Source organism: Scardinius erythrophthalmus (assembly GCF_964197995.2).
Source record: "Scardinius erythrophthalmus genome assembly, chromosome: 10".
NCBI lineage: Eukaryota > Metazoa > Chordata > Actinopteri > Cypriniformes > Leuciscidae > Scardinius > Scardinius erythrophthalmus.
The window spans coordinates 19,600,958-19,622,986 of NC_138230.1; the positions used below are offsets into that span (position 1 = coordinate 19,600,958).

The 22,029-nt window shown below is 36.1% G+C and overlaps 1 protein-coding gene across 1 annotated transcript in view; it reads right to left on the reverse strand.

The window, feature by feature from the left end:
• abhd5b (abhydrolase domain containing 5, lysophosphatidic acid acyltransferase b) overlaps positions 1–21,391 on the reverse strand; it is a gene marked incomplete at both ends in the record, with an annotated part of 43,890 nt that extends 22,499 nt beyond the window's left edge. The window contains 4 exons of the mRNA XM_081376534.1: positions 16,418–16,566; positions 16,881–17,289; positions 17,370–17,455; positions 21,327–21,391. Coding sequence (XP_081232660.1) covers positions 16,418–16,566; positions 16,881–17,289; positions 17,370–17,455; positions 21,327–21,391 — 709 coding nt within the window. The remainder of the gene's footprint in view (positions 1–16,417; positions 16,567–16,880; positions 17,290–17,369; positions 17,456–21,326) is intronic.
• Between the last annotated feature and the right edge of the window lie 638 nt (positions 21,392–22,029).

The following is a 22,029-nucleotide window of genomic DNA, read 5'->3' on the forward strand; positions in this document are numbered from 1 at the left end:
AAAACTTTAAGCTGGCTATGATTAAACCGCTTGTTAAAAAAACGCAACTTGATCCTTCAGAATTAGTCAATTACAGGCCGATCTCGAATCTACCTTTTCTGTCAAAGATATTAGAAAAGGCAGTATCCTCACAACTGTGTTCCTTTCTTGAAAGAAATGATATCTGCGAGGATTTCCAGTCAGGATTTAGACCGTACCATAGTACCGAAACAGCTCTCGTTAGAGTCACAAATGATTTGCTCTTATCATCCGATCGTGGTTGTATCTCTCTATTAGTGTTACTCGATCTTAGTGCTGCATTTGACACCATCGACCACAACGTTCTTTTAAATAGATTAGAACATTATGTTGGCATTACGGGAAATGCACTAGCATGGTTTAAATCATACTTATCTGACCGTTATCAATTTGTAGCAGTAAATGATGAGATGTCTCATCGATCACAAGTTCAGTATGGCGTACCACAAGGCTCAGTACTAGGACCGCTGCTGTTCACTCTGTACATGCTACCCTTAGGAGATATCATTAGGAAACATGGCATTAGCTTTCACTGTTATGCCGATGATACTCAGCTCTATATTTCTTCAAAACCTAACGAAACTTATCAATTCACAAAATTAACGGAATGCATAGCGGATATAAAAAATTGGATGACTTGTAATTTCCTACTTCTAAATTCTGAAAAAACAGAGTTTCTAATTATTGGACAAAAAACTTCCTCACGTAATAATCTAGAATACTGTCTAACACTCGATGGCTGCTCTGTTAAGTCTTCGTCGTCGGTTAGGAACCTGGGTGTGCTCTTTGATACCAATCTTTCATTTGAAAGTAACGTGTCTAGTATCTGTAAAACTGCATTTTTCCATCTTAAAAATATATCTAAATTACGTCATATGCTCTCATTGACAAATGCGGAACAATTGGTTCATGCGTTCATGACCTCAAGGCTAGATTATTGTAATGCTCTGCTGGGTGGTTGCCCTGCACGCTTAATAAACAAACTACAGCTAGTTCAAAACGCAGCAGCTCGAGTTCTTACCAGAACCAGGAAGTATGACCATATTAGCCCAGTTCTGTCAAAACTGCATTGGCTCCCTATTAAACATCGCATCAATTTTAATTTGAGCGAGCTCTTAACGCATTATAGTCCTTCACGTCTATTACGATCTCAAAATTCCGGCCAGTTGATAATACCTAGAATATCAAAATCGACTGCTGGCGGTAGATCCTTTTCCTATTTAGCACCAAAACTCTGGAACAGTCTTCCTACCATTGTCCGGGAAGCAGACACACTCTGTCAGTTCAAAGCCAGATTAAAGACACATCTCTTTGACCTAGCATTCACATAATACATTATAGAATTCTATAATTTAATGTTAGGCTGCATATAGTAGGTCAGCCGGAACCGGGAACACTTCCCAAAAATCCTGATGTACTCGTTACATCATGAGAAGAATGGCATCTACGCTAATTTTAGTGTCTGTGTTTATCCCGAGGTTTTCCTGCAGCCTGCCGGATCCAGGCCGTATCCAGATCTGACGAAGGACCTTCGCCTGGACCGATGACAACGCAGTGCTGAAGTGCCAACTAGTCTCTCCCTATGGAGGATCCCTCTACCACTATACAGATAAGGCGTTGTCGGGAAAATTCGTCTCGCGGTCCTACCCCAAAGCAACAAATAAAATATAATTCCTTATCAAAATTTATAAGGAAAGACAAGTGTTTTGTTTAGGCTTGGCTTGTAGGGAATTCCAAACCTGCATATATTCAAACGCACATAACTATAGAACCCATTCTAAATGCGCATGTGAACGCCATCAGCGTTTCTCACAGGTTCGTGTTTAAAGTCTGTGTAGAGATAATGGTGTCGTCTTAGCGGCCCCTAATTTAATAACAAATGATCATTGCGACAGAAGCAAATCAATTAAAACTAACTTTAGATGGAAATAACTTAACTCTGCTATAAAGCCAAAACAATCTCTGTTACCTTAAATTATACGCTTATCTCTGTAAAGCTGCTTTGAAACAATCTACATTGTTAAAAGCGCTATATAAATGAAGATGACTTGACTTGACTTTTTATTTTTTATCTGTATTTATCTACTGCTACATTACATGGTTGAGATGAGTTCCTAGAAATAGCACAGACAAATAATATCATCATTATCATCAATCGTCATTATCAGGATAATCGAGATGCTGGAGACTCGCGGTAAGTCAGTCATTTGTTTTTGTTATAAAGGTGGAGAAATATTTTAGAGCTCATTCAGAGCCCACAACATTATACAGCAGTGTTGACTTTATTTAGCCCAATCATTACACAACCTTATCTGCATACAATTACACAGTCTTTCTTCGATTACATCATAATGTTTGCTTTTTCATAGGTACAAAAACCTAAGAACATAAGATGCTGACCCAGAGGGTGGAGTGGTAGTACCAGAGATCCACTGTCCCCATCAGACAGAAATCTTACTTTCTTCAGACACGACACATCACTTTTGAATGACTGGGATCTTGATCTTCAGACACTGTTGAAGATTTTATTATTTAGAAAATAAGTAATTTAACTGGTTTTTGTACACTATTATTTCCTTGTCTGTGGGTGACTTTGGCTGACTTTGGAACCTGAGAGCACAAGGTGTTGTTACAGCAGAAAATTCTATTTCAGTAATGTCACATGGTACAAAACTATTTCTCAAAATACCTATAGAATGTATTACCATGTTTGGGACAAGGAGAGGGTATATACGTTTGCTGGGCAATTTTTCTGGAGGGTCTTTTCTGCAGAGGGACACTCGGCTTTGTTTGTTAATAAAGTCTAATTTTTTCTGATGTCAAATATCTTTGAAGTCATTCCCCTGAAAATAATTAAACCACAACAAATGGCGACCCCGGCAGGACTTGGCTTAGGAGCTGAAGGAGCCACAAAGGGATCGCTGGTGACTCACACAGACAACAGTGGCCGCTGTACTTTGAGGTGAGCAGTTTTTGCTTTTGAATAAGGTGTGTGTTAGTCACCAGTGGCCCGGATGTGGTAAGAAAAGCTTCTCCAAATTTAAAGAACTTAAAAAAGTGAAAAGGGATGTTTGATGTCAGAAAAAATTGCATGTATTGTCTTTGTATGTCAAGTAGTTGGTAAAGGGGCTCCCGATAGTGTTTGTCAGTGCTTGTTTAATCCTGAGTGGATTCTATAACTACTGGTGATGCTGATTTAGCGCAAAGAGTTTTGACGTACGTACGTAAGGTTCTGTGTTTGTTCATCAAGTGGGCCTTGAAGGATGATGAGCAAAAAGCATGCACACAGAGGGTTTGAATTCACTGATAAGGATATCAGTTAAGTTTTGTGTTACTTGTCAAGAGGGCCTAGAGGATGGCAAGTGTACTGATAAGGATATCAGTGGTTTATCTGTGCTTACTTTGAGAAGTATAGCATGTGCACAGATGGTTAGCTCACGGATACCGCTTTGTTAAACAAAGTTTTAGCGAAGGACTGCTATGGGTGAAGCTGGAAAAAATAGAGGTTTTAAAAGTCTATAGGTTTAAAGTAACGGTTACCGCCTCGAATGCGAGGGACTGCTCAGGTTACTAAAATTATATAGGATAGTTAAAAGTGTCACTGTGTTGATGAGTGAATCTGTTAATGTATTATTCAGATCTGACAGGGAGTACAGAATAGTGTGTGTGTGTAAGTGTTTATGGGATCCTGTGTCTTGTGTGACTGTGCCTGTGGTTGAAAATAAGTGACCTCTGACCCTGGTTGCTTGGAGGGACAGAGAATGTGTGACTGACCTGTGAATGAAGGGACTGAAATGGTGTGTATTAGAAAAAAGAAAGAAAGAAAAGTAAGGGAAAACAATTGTTTCAAGACATTAACTATAAAGAATATAGTAGTATAAAATAAGTTAAAATAATAAGATATATGGTTAATCAATAAATGTAATGATAAATATTAATAGATGAATATAAATAAGATTGCACGTGCTTAATATATTATATATTATATCTGAAGACGTCTAAAATTTGTATCTCGTTATCCCTGAAGACAGTGTGGAAAAAGTATTCCATTACAGATAAATAAGTTTGTGTTAAGAGAAAAATAACTGGTGCAGTGTGCTGAAGGTTAGCAAGATTGAGTGACCAAGTTTCAAAAGTCAAAAATACTTTACAGAAGTTGATGAGAGTAAAAAATAAGAGGAATTCCTTGATGATTGTTGAGAAACATACTAGATTATTGTGAACACAGCATGCAAATATAGAAGAAAGATTGAAGTCTGATTTTATGATAGGGAAAATTATTTAATTGAATTATTCTCAGATCATCAGAGTTATATTATTGCTGATATATAAAAACAGAACTAGCTTGCTTTTTCCTGCAATGAAGAACTGCTTACTAATAGAATAAGGGAAATGCTATGGTCAACCAGTGAGATTTTTATATAAAAGAAATAGTGAAAAGATGCAGGTTAAAAAAGTGGCATGTAGATAAAGAGCTAATAGCTTATATGTAAAAGTTCAATTTGATTCATGCAGATCTCTGAGTGTTCAAATTGCAGATGGAAACAGAGCCCTGTGGAAGCAACAAGAGGGCAAAGGGCAAAGACATGAATGCAGAGACACTGACGCAGAGAAGAAGAGAGTGGGTGAGGGGTTCTCAGCTCCCCTCCTGAAGTTCAAAAAGACCCAAAAAGACTGAGTTAATGGAAAGACTGGAAAAGGTGAATCTTTCACTTGAGACTTTTCCTGAAAACAAAGACAAATCCTGAGATGCAAAACTGTTACAGGATTGATCAAAATCCCAAACTGAGAAGAGACAGAGAAGCAGCAGAGCCTATATTCCACTCTGCAATGGCCATTGAGTGACAGCAAGGCTGAAAAACATGTCAACAGACACTGATCTAAAAAAAGAAGAACTGACCCTTACGGGGCACACAGGTGTGACAAACCTAATGAACACTCTAGAGACTGCTTCAAATTTAGTTCATTATTATATTAACTTAATTCATTCTGATTATTCACTGGTCTCATGGCAATTCTTTATATTCTCTGCTAAACTAACCCTCTCTGCTCTTTCAATAGGTACAATTCCAGCTCTATAAGAAAAGAAAATACAGAGAAGTGGGTGCTCAACTCACAAAATAGTTAAAACTGAGGCTGGATTTGGTATAGTGAGGGCTATTATATTAGACTATTGGGCTAAAAGCATGATAGAATTATTCTCTGGCAAAGAAAAAGACACAAAATGTCAGAGAATGATTATTTTTGTTTGCAAAACAATGGTACTGGTCACTCCATCTTGTTTTAATATTTTTTATAGAGATAGATTGGAGAAGGAAAATAACTCCAAGTACAAAAAAAATGAAATTAAAAATGCTGTCAAAACTGGGAAAATGAGATGGAAATGTTATTGGCCATGGATCCAAGATTAGGCAGAGATCTCCAATTGTATTCTTAAAGAAGCTCATGAGCAAAAAACAAAAAGAATATGAAAAAGTAGACCAAACAAATGACAAAATGCATTTGAGAAATTACAATTGGCTGTCTTACTCTCAACTGCACCATACTAAGGCCTATTATTCTGAAATATTTAATCTATTAGAGTTTGGGGAAAAAACAAGAAAAAAAGGATTATAACAACGGTGGTAAACTAAACCTTAAGATAACTGACACTTCTGAATAGTGGTGCGTAGCTGTGCTGTGATGTTGTCTGTCAGACCTTTGGAATTCCACAGCTAAATTTGTAAGTTCCGCATTTAGAGCACAACCTGCGGAAGAAGAATGTGTGATGGCCGATGAGTGACTGAGTATGAATGGAGAGAGAGATGGTGTACACCAAGGCAAATCAATTATTTTGCCTACAGCTGTATCTAAATTTCATATGTGGGCCCACAGGGCATATTCTGCCCAATAAAATAATGACCATGGATGGATTTGGTTAATATCCAAGTCGAAACTGTAGTGACAATAGAAAAAGAAAATGGGAAAAAATTTGTAAAAGAAAACAAAACAGTACTATATTTTGCGCAGCGCCTAAAACATCTGACTTTCCTTTCAGAATATCATGATGGAGAATAACACATCTGATTTTCTTTTCAGCATATCATGAAGGAGCTGACGTTTTGTCAAAAGTATGAAATATTGTCTTGTAACTTTTGTCTTTTAGCAAAGTGGGTTGAGTGTTGTCCAAGTCTGATAACTAGTATGCTGATAGTGGGACTCAAAACAATGAGATAACTGAGCTGAATTGACTAATTGTAAAAAGTAATATAGGGGTAAAGCCCTACTGTTAATGAGCAGAAAACACACAAAAGAGGCCAGAACACCACTCAGCCCACATGATCATTTTACAGATGACACCAAGAAGGACAATGGGCCAGATGAGCAGATGATCTAATATATGTTGTTGTCACTAACTGAACTAACAGAAATAATGAAGGTTTCATTCACAGATAAGAACAGTTCAGTTCCAGGAAGGTTTCTGGGACGATTCAAACAAAAAGAACCAGTGACTGTGCTTTGTCATCTCAGAAGAATCTTGAACATTGATCAGCAAAGTGACATTTGAGTCCATGCCTCTCAATTTAAGATACACCAACAAGCCTCTACTCGCCACAACAGGAAGTGAGGGATCAAGAGGGCTTGTGCTAGTAACAGCCCCCTCACCTCCGAGGGAAGTCCATGCAACGGCTCGTAAAGAGTCACCCTGGTGAAACATGTAATGACGGTTAAGACGGCTAACAGAATGATCAACATGAATGGAAAAAGAAGCAAATGATAAGAAGAACTTTAAATGAAAAGTTGCAGAATAAGAAACTTTCAAGGAGTTGTGCAAAGAAGAGAGAATCAACAGAGATGAGTACAAGTTCAAACAATAGTCAACATCAACCAAACTGTCTTTAAATTTAATGTTAAAGCCCTTGAATACACTAGTAACAACTTAATAATAACCCCACCAGAAAGAGAAAAATTATTGAATTAAAGAATATATCAAAAACAACGTAAAAACGATAATGAAAAATCAGAAAACAAATGAAAATAATGAATGATAAGCGACTAATTCAAGTAACTGTCATAGCACAGTGCGAATTAAGACAAGTCATGAAGGAAAATACAAATAGACCTAAATGACATTTTAAAATAGATCATAATGGGTACTCGAATGTAATTTGCCAATAAAACGGGTATACATAATTAATTTAAGGCTACAGTTGAAAATTAAAGAAAGATTAACACTGGCTATTAACAAATATTTGATTTCATTTATGATTTGAATTATGATTTGATGCAATATGCTATTTGACTAATTAAATGTATTTTAAATGGTGCTAATAGAACGACCACCTCAGATGGAAATTGTTCAAATTCAATACAAAAAGATTGTTATAGCATATAGACTGTCCAATACCATGTAAATTATTGCCTTATGAACAATCTATATGGTACCAGAGGGGGGTAAGAATGACAAGTTATTGCACAAAGACATACTTTTTGAATATTCTAAATCCATACGCGCATAGTTTTCAACTAGTGCGCAAAGGGGGGAGTAAAGAGGGATTAAAAGAATAAGGAAGGAGAATAATTAAAAGGCTAAATTAAGAATAAGGAAAAGAATAAGGAAAATTAAATAAAAGGCATTTTTTGCAATTTTATGAAGTAAATGTAACATTGCTCTTGAAGCTTTCTTAGTTTGAGTGATTACATGTGACATAATTAAGTTTATTCATGGTAGTTCATTTAGAAATTAGTAGAAAGGAAGAAAAGGTATTCAGTTAAGGTATGCTTGAACTGAGGAGCTATAATGAGAAGAAGCTGCAACACGTGAGGTATTTATTGTTTAAATTTGGTAATAAAGTAGACAGAATTTGAAATGTAAAACGTTATAACGAAGCATATTGCGATTTAATGGATAGAAGATGCACTACAATGTTATGTTTGTTCATCAACTAAAAATGACTGACTAAAAGATTGATTCTTTAAAAATAAAAAGCGAATAAATAAGAGAGAAAGTTATGTTTACCCACTTCTATATTAAATAAAAATTCATAAGGATTATGCGAAATAAACATGCAAAATAAATCAATTATTCTACTATAATTAGCAGAGATTTTTGTAATGATTTGCCTTTATTATAATGAAAACAATTACATGAAAAAAGTAGAATGACTTTACAATTGAAAAAAAAAAAGTTAAGGAAAACTTGATTTAAAAAAATTAGAAATGTTTTTTGGAGTTGCAATATTAAAAGAGGGTTATTATTCAGTTGTGTACTTCCCATATTAAGAAGATAATGAAAACTAATTTGAGAGGGCAACAAATCATATATTTGAGCTTATAAACCAAATTAAGATTTACAATCATTGGACGTTGATTGAAGTACCTCGGATAAGGATGAAGAAGAAAATGAATAAGCCAGATCCTGAGTGTCTGGGTCGAAGAGGATATCTACACCGCAAGAGAACTCTTAACTGTATAAGGGATTTTTGTGTTTGACATGTTCTACATAACTGTGACAATAAGACAATGCTGAACCAATTTCATCCACACACTTGTAACAATGTTTGATTTTTGATTAGGGAGGATTCGAGTCTTTTACTTTCTCCATTGAAAAAGAAAAAACAACTGAAAGAGAGAAAAATGTATGGAGAAAGATGTTTGGCTCGATTGCTCCACCGGAGTGTGGTGGCATAATTTCAGTCATTGGAACTAAGAATGAGTGACTTAATTTAGTCACTAAGGTAGTATAACTGAGGGGACTGGATTTTGAAACTACACTCTGGAAAAGGATAGCGAATGTGGGGCTTAAATAAGCCCCAGAGGAGGGAATGTTGAAGATTTTATTATTTAGAAAATAAGTAATTTAACTGGTTTTTGTACACTATTATTTCCTTGTCTGTGGGTGACTTTGGCTGACTTTGGAACCTGAGTGCACAAGGTGTTGTTACAGCAGAAAATTCTATTTCAGTAATGTCACATGGTACAAAACTATTTCTCAAAATACCTATAGAATGTATTACCATGTTTGGGACAAGGAGAGGGTATATACGTTTGCTGGGCAATTTTTCTGGAGGGTCTTTTCTGCAGAGGGACACTCGGCTTTGTTTGTTAATAAAGTCTAATTTTTTCTGATGTCAAATATCTTTGAAGTCATTCCCCTGAAAATAATTAAACCACAACAACACCAGATATAATGCAACTATTTTAATTTCTTTGGAGCTCTAGATTAAAACAAACACAGTTCACAAGTACACAAGAGGTTGCACTTTATTCTTATAAGCCTAAGTCTTAAGGGTATAGTCCACCCAAAAATAATAATTCTCTCATCTTTTACCCACCCTCATGCCATCCCAGATGCATATGACTTTCTTTTTTCAGATAAACACGAATGAAGAGAATCCATCCGGTGAGTTTATATAATGCAAATGAATGGGTATTTAAAAGTAGACACTTTTAAAACCCCACACAGTGACTGTAATGGGTTATTAATACAACCCCAGTGGATGAATCAATGTCTTCTGAAGTAAAACAATAGATTATAAAAATATTAATAATTGAAACTGTTTTAACCATCACTTCTGACCAACTGTCATACGCACATGGGCTACAATCTACCTGTATATGGATTCACAGAGATGGAATATTTTCTGAAAAATCTTTGTTTGTGTTAATGTGAAGAAAGAAAGTCATATAGTACATCTGGGATGGCATGAAGGTAAGTAAAGAATGAGAGAATTTTAATTTTTTGTTTGGAGTATCTATTTAGACTTGTGTATACTTCATTACAATGTACCCAGTCACTGCTTTTTTACATTTACTGTAACAAGAACTGTTCAAATGATCATTGCATAATTTAAAATATAAATTAATTTTACACAAATTTTGTATATTATGTACTTGTGCATTTTTAGTACTATATGTGTATTATGAGAATACTGAGGTCGGACTGTTACAAAATCCAAGACTTTCACTTTCATAATTAAGTATAGCGAAAATAAAGAATATAATGAAATATCCTTGAAGGTCTGTACCATCTGACAGCAAGCCACCATCTGGTTGCAATTAGGCATGTGCCGGTATCAAATTTTCATGCTGCGATTATGTGATTGAGCTTTTATCACGGTATACGGTATTATCACGATATTTTAATTGCTCAAGAGAAACGGATGGATTGTGGGGGGGATGTAGAAAAAAAACAACTTGCATCACAATTGTCAAAACATTTGGTAACTAAACAGAATTTTACACAGTTTTCACGATTTCAATTCAATTCTTGGGATTTGATTTCAATCTTGATTCAATATTGACTCTTTGGATAAATATTAGGTAGGCTACAGTAGATAGCCTACATGTTAATTTTTCTCAAGAAAAAATATATCTCACATAATGCTGTAAACATACAGAGAGCTCTGTCAGCTGGTATTATTAAAGGTTAAAAATAACAAATTAAATTAAATATAATTTGGTTTTCATTATAATAACAATTATGACACAAGTAAAAATATAATACAAATGTAATATAGTGCACATATTTAGCTAAATACTCCTCTATATCTATAGCTATTTTTTCTAGTCAACTAACGTGTTGGTCATTAAATGGCTTTCCTGAGGTAAATGTAAGGTTCTGTGACATAATTGTTGTCCTTCAGTTTTATTGACCTCTTTCCGTGGCTGAAAAACCCTGATTGATCGATATTAATGTATGAGGCATAAATACCTTTCGGTAAATTGTACTGTATCTTTAAATAAAAAGTAACAGATGATCGGTTTGCTTGATCGGTTTGCGGTTCACGTCACATTTACAAGCGCCAAAACGGTATTTATTGTCTGAATTTCATAATAAAATGGACAGAACATGAGAGCTGAGAATTATTTTCATATCAAAACTAACCTGCTCTGTCTAGTCTGTCGGGATCAGTGTCTTTGCTCCGCAGTTTTTCTCTGTGTGAGAAAATGGATGTTATGTGTGGCGCGAGAGCGTCTGAAAAGTGTCGATTGCGTGAGTCTCAAGCCGCTTGTCCACCAACGTCTCATTTTCTAACAAGACGCCAAAGCCCATTCATTTCCTATGGAACTACGTCAGGCAGCAAAAACGCCCCGCAAAGCATGATGGGTCGCGTCGCATCGATTTGGTCAACAGCGGCGCTGCAAAAAAGTATCTCGGTGGATACTTTATGCAAATGAGAGCGTCAAAATGCGGGGCAGCAGCCAATGGAAACTCGGCGGCGAGAATTTGTGTATGGGGTGTTGCTATGCACTGTAAAAAGTTTAACTATTATTTACTCAATTTTATTGGTGAAACATTTTTACACTCAAAAAAATTGAGTAAATTTTAAAGCTGTGAAATCAATGAAATATACTGTATGAATTGAGTAAATGCAAGTAAAAAAATTAAGTAAATCTGAGTAACTGCATCTGGTACATTAACAAATAAAATTGAGTAGAAATAATTTAACATTTAAACATTAAAAAAACAATATTTATGAGTAATATTAACTGTTTTTATTAATGAGTAATATTAACTTTTTTATTTTCTCTAAACCTTTGTAAAATAGTACTCCAGACAACCACCATTATACATTACATTGGCCTTTATTTTCAATGAGTACAGCAATACAGCACATTTTAGACTGTTTTTTCATGTATACAATATTGCCTGCATTTAAACTTATTTAACAAGTAAAAATGAAATATTTAAACATTCAGGTAGCCTAATTCAAGTGTAATCAACCACTCTGTTATCCAATATCCACCGAATCTGCGCTGGTCCTCGTGCCGGAGACAGACTCGCGCTCTGCGGGTGAACTTTGAACTTCATACCGCCGTCCTGCGTTTCACTCACAGTCACTGAGGCTGAGGCACAGCCGAAAGATACTGCGAGCGACTGACATAACCTGCCAATAAACAAAAAGTGATAGTTCTGAGGACATTTTATCATCCAAATGATAATAATTATATTCATTATCATTATGAAAGTCATGTGTTTATGCAAAGCGTTTCAATCATGCAAAAAGACAAACGCGGCTCTCGTCTCGTTTAGGTGTCGAATTACGCCTCTGTATGTTGTTTTGCATTAAATATGATTTAAAGCACAGTAATGATTTTATAGATAAAATAAAACATACACCAACCTGAATTTCACAGTGAAAATGCACCAAATCTGCGACGCTGAGAAGAGAGCTGTTGTTCTGGAGACTGGAGAGTTCAAACAGCCACGCTCACTCCAACCGTCGAGTTTTCGTCACGTCAGAGGGTGGGGGAGGGGGGGGGCATTGTTTTAATTGAGTAAACTTACTCAATTTTAAGAGCGTGTTAAATATATTAATAATATTGATTTGAATTAAGTAATTTTTTTGTTTCTTGAAACAGATCAGTTTAATTAAACATTCTCAAATATTTTGATAGAAATTTCACATATATATTAAGTATATTATAAAGAAATAATTGGTTAGTCAAATACTTAATTATTTTATTGAAAAAAACTTAAATATATCTGTAAATTTGAGATAAAATTAACTGTTGGATTTTTACTCAATTATTTTGGTATGTTTAACTCAAAAAATCAAGTAAACGATATACAGAGATTTTATTAAGTTAATAAAGTAAAAAATTTCTGTAATATTTACTAAGCCACAGAATTATTTTTTACAGTGTGGTTTCATATTTAAACGTACAACGTCCAGCCCACAAACCCCGCCCCCAAGCAGCGAAAACGTCATAGGCGTCGCGTCGGAACAAAAATTGATCGGACGCTGGTGGACAAGCGGCTTCACACTGAATGCGTAGAGTTGGCAGCCCTGCTTTTAGAAGGGGGATAAATCGACAGCAGCGTTCCTTCTTCCGCCATGCTTCTTCTCCTTGTGAGGATTGTTTACATTAGACTCTAGTGCGCACTGCGCCGCATGCACACAGTGCTTCATGTGGGGATTGTTTACATCAGAGTGCGCACGTGTTTCGCGCAGCATATACGCAGTGTTTGTTTAAGCGGTTGATGGAAAATAAGCTAATGCGCGTTCTATAAATATAAATTCTGATCTATTATTTTTCACGGTATTTTGAAGTGCCCACGATAACAATATCGTGCATATTCATTACCGCGATTTATCGCATTACCAAATACCGGCACATGTCTAGTTGCAATTCTCATATTGTTTGAATTCTTCAGAATTAAGTGATCATTAATTGTGATGGTGCATATGCTAACAATGGGTAGCGTGATGGCCAGGGTTGCTAACTTTGATTATCAGGTTAGCGTGAGACTTTCTTGATGGCTGAACATATCCCACACTTGTATATGACACTAGTGTTCTCTTTAAATTGTTACATCACAATCTAATAAAAGCCTAAAATGCATTAAAAAAAATAACATTTAACATTATCAGGAACAAACAAATATTCTCTGCAAAAATTGGATATTATTCATTATTATACAATATTTTAATGTAGCCTACGACAATTATACCTCTAGACATTCATTCTCTCTAGCGCAGACAAATACTGCTCCTGAAAGCTTATGCTGACATTGTAGTAGTAGAAGATAAATACAGATACAATTAAAAAACAAAACTAACTTTATATCACTAAAATTAAATGGGAAGCCGCTCACATGTAAACACAACACTGACGACTTCACTTCCAGGTCAAGCATCTGTCAATCAAAAACCCATTAGCCAATGAGAACACACCGCTATTAGCAATGCCCCCACGAGAGTTATGTGCCTGATTGGCAAACAAAAACTCAGGGAGCGTAAACGAAAACTTCAGAAGCATATTTGTAAGTACAGATCAGTGAAAGAAAAAAGAGAAAACAATTAGTAAAACATGCAGTGTATTAAAAACAAAGTAAAAATTTTGCCTGCGATTTATTTTTTTCCTGTTTTAAATACATTTTTTTTAAGTTTCAATTTATATTTTCATTCATTTCTTGAAAAGTTCGTTCAATTTTAAAGGCACAAAAATAATCCCATAAGTCCGGTGTAGACAGTGTTAAAGCCCATTATGCTTATAACGCTACGTTACAACATCAAGCAACATTCCAATAATTTATATAATTATAACACTTTAGGGCCATTTTGCATAATGAGCAGTTTCACGTTTAGTACATTTTGCTGACTACTTACTTATTTAAAATAGTATTTAAGTAAAAGTAGCCTACTGTACATGTAATTAAACATGTTTTCATTATGGTATTATTACTTTTACTTTAGTAAAAAGATCTCTGAGCACTTCCTCCACTGGTAGAGACTAGTGGAGTTAAGACTAATAATAGAAGATAACAAGGTTTTGCCAGTGTCACTTTTGATAAATTTATTGATAAAAGTATTTTTTTATATAACGTGACTAAATAAAAAGACAAAGTCATTAGTGAAGATTATGCAACAGTATTTAGAATATAGTATAGAATAACATGCAATGCAAACTAGTGATCATTGCAAAAAATGTGTTTATATATATTCTGTTTATGTATACTGTATTCTATATACAGTACCAGTCAAAAGTTTGCACACACAAATGGGAAAGTGTGTCCAAACTTTTGACTGATACTGAACTATAATATACACATAAATAATATTGCTACTGTATTATAATATACACATAAATAATACTGGCCGTTATATCGATATCGGCTTTTTTAATACCTAATATCGGCATCGGCCCCCATCCATATCGGTCGGGCTCTATTAAATTGAACAAGTTTCATGATTTAAATGAATCACACATGATTTTTGATTAATAACATTTTATTTAACCAACCAGAACATTTTTATGAATCCAGACGGAATCCAGAAGAATTTTAACGGGAAAAATGGAATTAACTCACATTAAACTAGGCATCTTGGAAAGTGTGCTTATCCTCAAGGTGAGCTGCATTAACAGTTTAGCTTTCTTGTTTTTTTCCCTCTTCACATTAATGTAACAGCCCCTGCTATAACATTAGCTGTTCATAAAATTGTTATCGTTCAGGAACCGGTATCAAAAGTCATGGTCCTTTGTCCGTTTATTTGTAAAGTGCTTGTAATTTACTGTCTTATTGTCATTGTGAAGCGTCCTTGAGCTTGGGAAAGGCGCTATATAAATTAAACTTATTATTATTATTATTATTATTATTATTATTGTATCGGTATCAGTGTCAGTACTGAACATTTTTGAACAATACCTAGGCCTACTTGTAGGCAAATCAGACAGAAAACCAAAAGTGTTTGTTGTATTAATTATTTTTTTTTGTCTCCTTTAACAACTGATTGATTGATTAACTAACTACTAACTAGTGATTTTACAAAAGTATTAACTGCTATGTAAATGTAACGGTCACCAGCTGGAGTGCCCATGAGAGCCACCAGAGGGCACTCCACACCAGACTTTCATGTTCACTCACAGATTACATCTCCCATCATTCTCTGCCTGGACTCATCAGCACTCATTATCACATTCACCTGTATCTCATCTTCTTGTTTAGTTCACCCCATATAAGCCTGGTTCACCCCATCACTCACTGCAAAGTTTTGTATGTTGTTGCACTGCATTTCTGAGTGTTTTTCCCTGGTTTCGTGTCTCTTGGTTTTTGGATGTCTTGCCTGTTCCCTGGATTACTCTTTTGCCTCTGACCCCTGCCTGTTTTGTTTGTTTGTTTGTTTGTTTGTTTGTTTGTTTGGACTGCCTTCCTGTGTTTGACCCTCTGCTTGTGTTGATTACGATTCTGGATTACGCCTTCTAATAAAGCTGCAATTGGATCATCACCTTCGAGTCTCGGAGCAGTTTCGTGACAGAGAAACACATGGGGAGACTAATAAACAAGAAAGACTACAAAGGACTACAAAACATGGCACAGAACAGGAAATAAAAAAAAGTGCACACAAGACAAGGGAAACACAGGACAGGAATCATGACATAAACAAAACCATGAGAAGGACCGAACTAGAAGCACCCCTACATGTACAACAACTGACAAGGTAACAAGTGAAACACAAGGGCTATAAATACACAGAGACAAACAAGCTTAACTAAGTAACAAGGGGGCGTGATTAATAAGAAACACCTGGGGAGACTAATAAACAAGAAAGACTACAAAACATGGCACAGAACAGGAAATAACAAAAGTGCACACAAGACAAGGGAAACACAGGACAGGAATCATGACAGTAAACAGCTGACAAACAATTTTGCCCAGTTTAAAATCTGTTTTATTTATTTAGCTTTTCATAAATTAACATTTAAAATTGGCCTTTTGATGTACCTGCTTCAACTTGTACTTTTTTATTTCATTTATTTGCCAAGGCAACATTTCTGTTTTTTTAGTTTATGTTTTTCATTTAATATTTATATTTTATTTTATTTCAGCTACATTTCAGATTGAAAACTATTTTTAATAGTTTTAATCAAACAATAGTAAAACAATTAGTAAACAATAACAACAGTTTCATACCCAGTGGGCCTGCCAGCCTAAGCGGACCAAGAGGGTTGAATGGATTCATTGCTGTCCCAAAGGCTTTAATCCAAATGGGAACCCAACGCTCCTGAACATTTGGTCTTGCTGCAAAACCCCATGGCTCCACCAACACCAAGTGCTTCAATCTGTGTAAATTAATTTAGACAATATTCTTTATAGCAGACATTGAGTAACTGTATAGTAAACAAGTGGTAACTGACAAACTTAACCAACATGTTAACCCTTCCAGTCAAATTTAGAGCTGCAAACATCATTGACAGTATTAACTTGTCAATGCTAGCAAATGACCATGGTATAAACAGGATAATCCAAAGCTCACTGTGAATTTAACAATTTGAATGCACTCCATGGAGGCAACTGCCCAACACATTGTGCATTAAAATAGATAAAACAGATAGCCGTGGATTATCCCTTACTTAAAAACCACACACACATTTACCTATTAGGATATTTCAGGGCATAGGCAGTAGACACATAACCTCCAAGATCATGGCCCAGGAGAATCATATGTTCCAAACCTTCTGCCTTTCTCCAGTCCTCCAAGGATTCTACAAACTGGTCCTCTGCATCCTTGGCATCCCTGCCAAAGGTTGGTCGACTGCTGCGTCCAAAACCCAGCATGTCCAGTGCGTACACAGGCCTTCCTTCCCCTGCAAGGGTAGACAGGTTTTTCACCCAGAGACCCACTCCACCCCCAAAACCATGTAGTAGCACTAAAGGAACTTGAAGGTGTTGCACCCCAGAGGCTGACAGGTCAGATGAGCTCTCTGTTTCATTAAAGCCCAGAGTCCAAATGTAGTTGCCATACGAAATTGGAACATGTCCTTGAGTAAACTTCAGTTTGATGGCTGAAAATACAATATGTTGAATAGTTTGTATGGAGATCAGAATCTTTTTAGGAGTTACACGCTTACACATATATACTTACGTTTCAGGATTCTGTCTTCTGATTTTATAAGATGGGAGAGTGAGGTGGGACACCAGGATGGCAGCCAACTGGAGATACACCCTGATCTATAATGTACAGTGAACAAATGCCCATTTGACAAGAAGACATAATGAAGCCTAGAACTATTCCGTTTTTAGTTTATTTCCCTTGACTTTCTCATCATCCCTCTGGCTCTTGTCTCAGAACATTTTCTGTCCAACAGGCAACTAAGACATGCCCTTCTGGTATTTCACAAGGGTTTTTACATGATCCCTACTTTTATTTATCTGCATTTTTCAAATGTCATGATGACAATCCTGAACCTAAATGTTGAAGGATCTAAGGATAACAACCTGTGTATGTCTTTTAAGAGAGCGACCATCTGTGTTGTTTTATTTTCTTTGTTTTCTTTGTTTTAATTTTATAATCATTTATAATCTTTAGTCATTTATGTTGTCATTTGATTCATCATTTAATAATTTATTCATTATTAGTATTATTATTTGATTTATGTAACTTTATGTTTTTACTTGCTCTTGCAATGTTTTTGTTGTTTAATCTTATGATTGTCTTATAATCTTATGATTGTGCAGTAAACAAGCAGTAATTTTCCATTGTTTTTGCTGTGGTAAAGCTTGTTAGATTTGTGCATGCAAACGAGGTCTGAGTATTGAAACATCCAGACGAAGTCTGAGCAATGAAACACATATGCAACAAAGTTTATTTAATAAATTCAATAAATATATCTGATATTTCTGATGTGGAGATCCATCCAATCTAACAATGTGTAACATATTCTGTTCTCATTGATGATTTTGATGGTTTACTACTATAATCTAAATTCTTAAAATGATCAAACATTTTAAATAGACTATATATATATGTATGTATGTATATATATATATATATATATATATATATATATATATATATATATATATATATATATATATATATATATAACAAAATGGAAAAAGTCATTTAAAAATGTTAAATAATTTAAGAAAATATGTATTATGTATAAAAATATATAAGAAATTATATTTTGGATGCACAAAAAGCATTTACTACTACTACTACTACTACTACTACTACTACTACTGTTCTACTTGCATGAGCTAACATTTTTGTCTTGTTGAATCTATTTATTTCAGAAACATGCATGTATACAGAGTTGTTTACATGCACAGCTTACCTCCTATCTGTAAGTACAAATTCCACTTGATTTGTTCTCATTGTTCCTCTTTCATCACTGACATATTATTTTTGTGAGAATGTGATCTTGCTACACAGGCAGTGCAAATAGGGAAGTGGTCAAAGAAGATCCCAAAGGGCCAAAGAAGCACCTTTCACCCACTCTGATTAAAGCACATATTCATTTTCATTTATAGCGGATAGAGGTCACATATCTGTAGGGCCACAAGGGCCATTTGCTATTATGCATTTGCTATTATTAACTTGTGTCCTCCAACACCAATGTTTTTGAAAGTCTACGTTTATCATAAATTATCATAATTCCCCCCCCCCCCTCTATTTACAGTTTTTCTCGATTGCTTAAACACATTTCTTGAAACTATGCCTCGTATTCTCAAAACTATAAACACAAATCTGGTAAGTTATGTTGCTTGTGGTTCCCCCCATCACAAACCTTTTCACATGATGAACACAAAAGACACAACCAGTGGATACATTGGCACATTTTTATTCATACACAGAAAACACACACACACAAAAATATATATTTTTTTACTCTTTTTTTTTTACTCTCTCCTCTAATTTTTATTTTTATTTTATATTTACTTACAATAAGATGTGTGTGACCAACATATGACAGTAAAAGAGCACACACAAACCATATTCTAATATGGAATTCGAATTGTATTGGAATGGTAAAGAGTGTTGGGACGTAACAGGGGGGCCTCCACTCAAGGATACAATATGATGGATACGTCTAAGAATGTTCCACATATGGTTGAAATACCATCATTTGCCTAGAAAGATAACATTCTGGGAGTCAACACTATAAAGGAGAAAGGATGCCCTCCCTTCACTGTCACACTCTGCAGCCACACTGTGTGACTGTACGACTGCTGGCCTTTTCTTGCAAGAAAATAAACCTCATCAAAGATTCAACGCAGTGCTGAAGTGCCAACTAGTCTCTCCCTATGGAGGATCCCTCTACCACTATACAGATAAGGCGTTGTCGGGAAAATTCGTCTTGCGGTCCTACCCCAAAGCAACAAATAAAATATAATTCCTTATCAAAATTTATAAGAAAAGACAAGTATTTTGTTTAGGCTTGGCTTGTAGGGAATTCCAAACCTGCATATATTCAAACGCACATAACTATAGAACCCATTCTAAATGCGCATGTGAACGCCATCAGCGTTTCTCACAGGTTCGCGTTTAAAGTCTGTGTAGAGAGAATGGTGTCGTCTTAGCGGCCCCTAATTTAATAACAAATGATCATTGCGACAGAAGCAAATCAATTAAAACTAACTTTAGATGGAAATAACTTAACTCTGCTATAAAGCCAAAACAATCTCTGTTACCTTAAATTATACGCTTATCTCTGTAAAGCTGCTTTGAAACAATCTACATTGTTAAAAGCGCTATATAAATGAAGATGACTTGACTTGTATATATTTATACACAAATATTTTACATACATACATTTTTTTATTTTTATTTTTTCACACATTGTGCTTGCAAATTGTATAATATCCAAGGTAAACATGTCTAGTAATTGTGCAGTTAATTCTCATACTGTATTTTCAGTTTTGGAATATTTATCCTCTCCCCAAATTTGTTACTAATAAAACACAATACAAATTATTTAAAGAAAAAAATTATATTTACCTTTTAATAGTTTGTTTACATCTACCTTGTAAATATATTTTTTTATTAAAAAGGTTACAATTACAACAACAATTCAAGTGTAATCTTACAGTATATTCTACAGTAAAAACTGTACCCAAATCTACTCAACAAAATGTTGTCTTTCATATTTCGCCTGACAGTAACGTTGTCTTTATGAAATATTAGGGCATATAAATGTTAATTTGCAGTTTAATACGTTGCTTATACAAATAGCCTACATTTTATTTCAACATATTTCAGTCGATTTTTACTCATCTCAGTATAGCAATACAGTTTGCTAAAACATCATCATTCATTCACACACGCGATTTAAATTTAAACTGTCTTTTGCGAGCTGTGGTAAACAGCGCGCATCTCTGCCGTTCATTCATTCATAAACAGAAACCCGATTCACGTGAGAAGGGGAAAAAAAAATACTACTGTATTCCTCAGCTCAGTCTGATCCTTGCTCCTCGAAATACCTGCACTTCTGAGGGACATTTTCCATTATTATTATTCCTCACAGCGCTGCGAGACGGTGTAAACAAGTAATGATCTGAATAAACTTGTGTTTTCTCGAGCTGATATGGGGGCGTTCACAGGTTTGCGTGGATTGCCTCAGCCATTTGCGTTTGAATAGCGCGCGCTCTCCGTGGGCGTGTCACATTACATTTGAATCAGCTGTAATGAGCTCGACTGGAATCGCTCTCTTTTAATACAGATTTCACAAGATGAGAATATTTGTTTTTTATATAAATTACTTCATTTAAAAGAAGAGAATTCAAGCTTCATGCCTGTGTGTCTGTATGTCTGTTTGACTGAGTATTCGCTGAGTTATTGTTCATTTTCGGACGCGTTTCAGAATGGACTACAACTGACAGAGAGAAGGCAGAACTCGCTTCGTGTTTATTTTTCTTTATTTGGCAAAAAGCACAACACTTTGTTTTTATTGTGAGTATACACAAAAATAATACACATTTAACAGAATCGATTGATGTATGAAACTCCTATGGAAAATCAAAGTCAACAGAGTATTTATGAGTTTCTTTTACACTGATAAAAACAAAGCGAGCTGGTATCGCCGGCGATACCGCCGACCTCAGGGGGTTAACCTGGCTGATATGCGGGAGGCCGAGCGAACCCGGGTTCCTCGACACCCCCATATCCCAGGCTGTCCTCTTCGGCGGTGCAGTCGAGGACTTTGCCCAGCAGTTCTCGACTGCTCAGAAGCAGACTGAGGCTTTAAAACATGTCCTGCCCCGACGGCCTGCTGCTGCCTCCACCCAGCCGTCGGCACAGGTGCCTCAGTCCGCTCACCGCAGAGGGCGCCCTGCCACGGCTTCCGCCCCTCCCGCACGGCCCCAGCAGCAGCCTTCACCCGGGCCGCGTCGTTGCACCACTGAGGGTACGTCTGTGGTCCGCATGACCCCACTGGTACAGTTCTTGGGAGCCTGGTTGGAGCTTCCCAGACTGTCCTGCTGGGTCGCGAGGACCATCAGGCTCGGCTACGCGGCAGGCTCCTCCCTGCTTCAGGGGAGTCCGCTTCACTATGGTCGGTGGCAATGCCCCTGTCATGACAGCGGAGGTCGCCACCCTACTGGCGAAGGGTGCAATCGAGACTGTCCCTGCAGCCGAAATGAAGTCCGGGTTTTACAGCCCCTACTTTATTGTACCAAAGAAATCCGGTGGGTTACGACCGATCCTGGACCTGCGCGTCTTGAACCGCTCCCTTCACAGGATGCCGTTCAAGATGCTCACGGCCAAACGCATTTTCGAATGCGTGCGGCCGCAGGATTGGTTT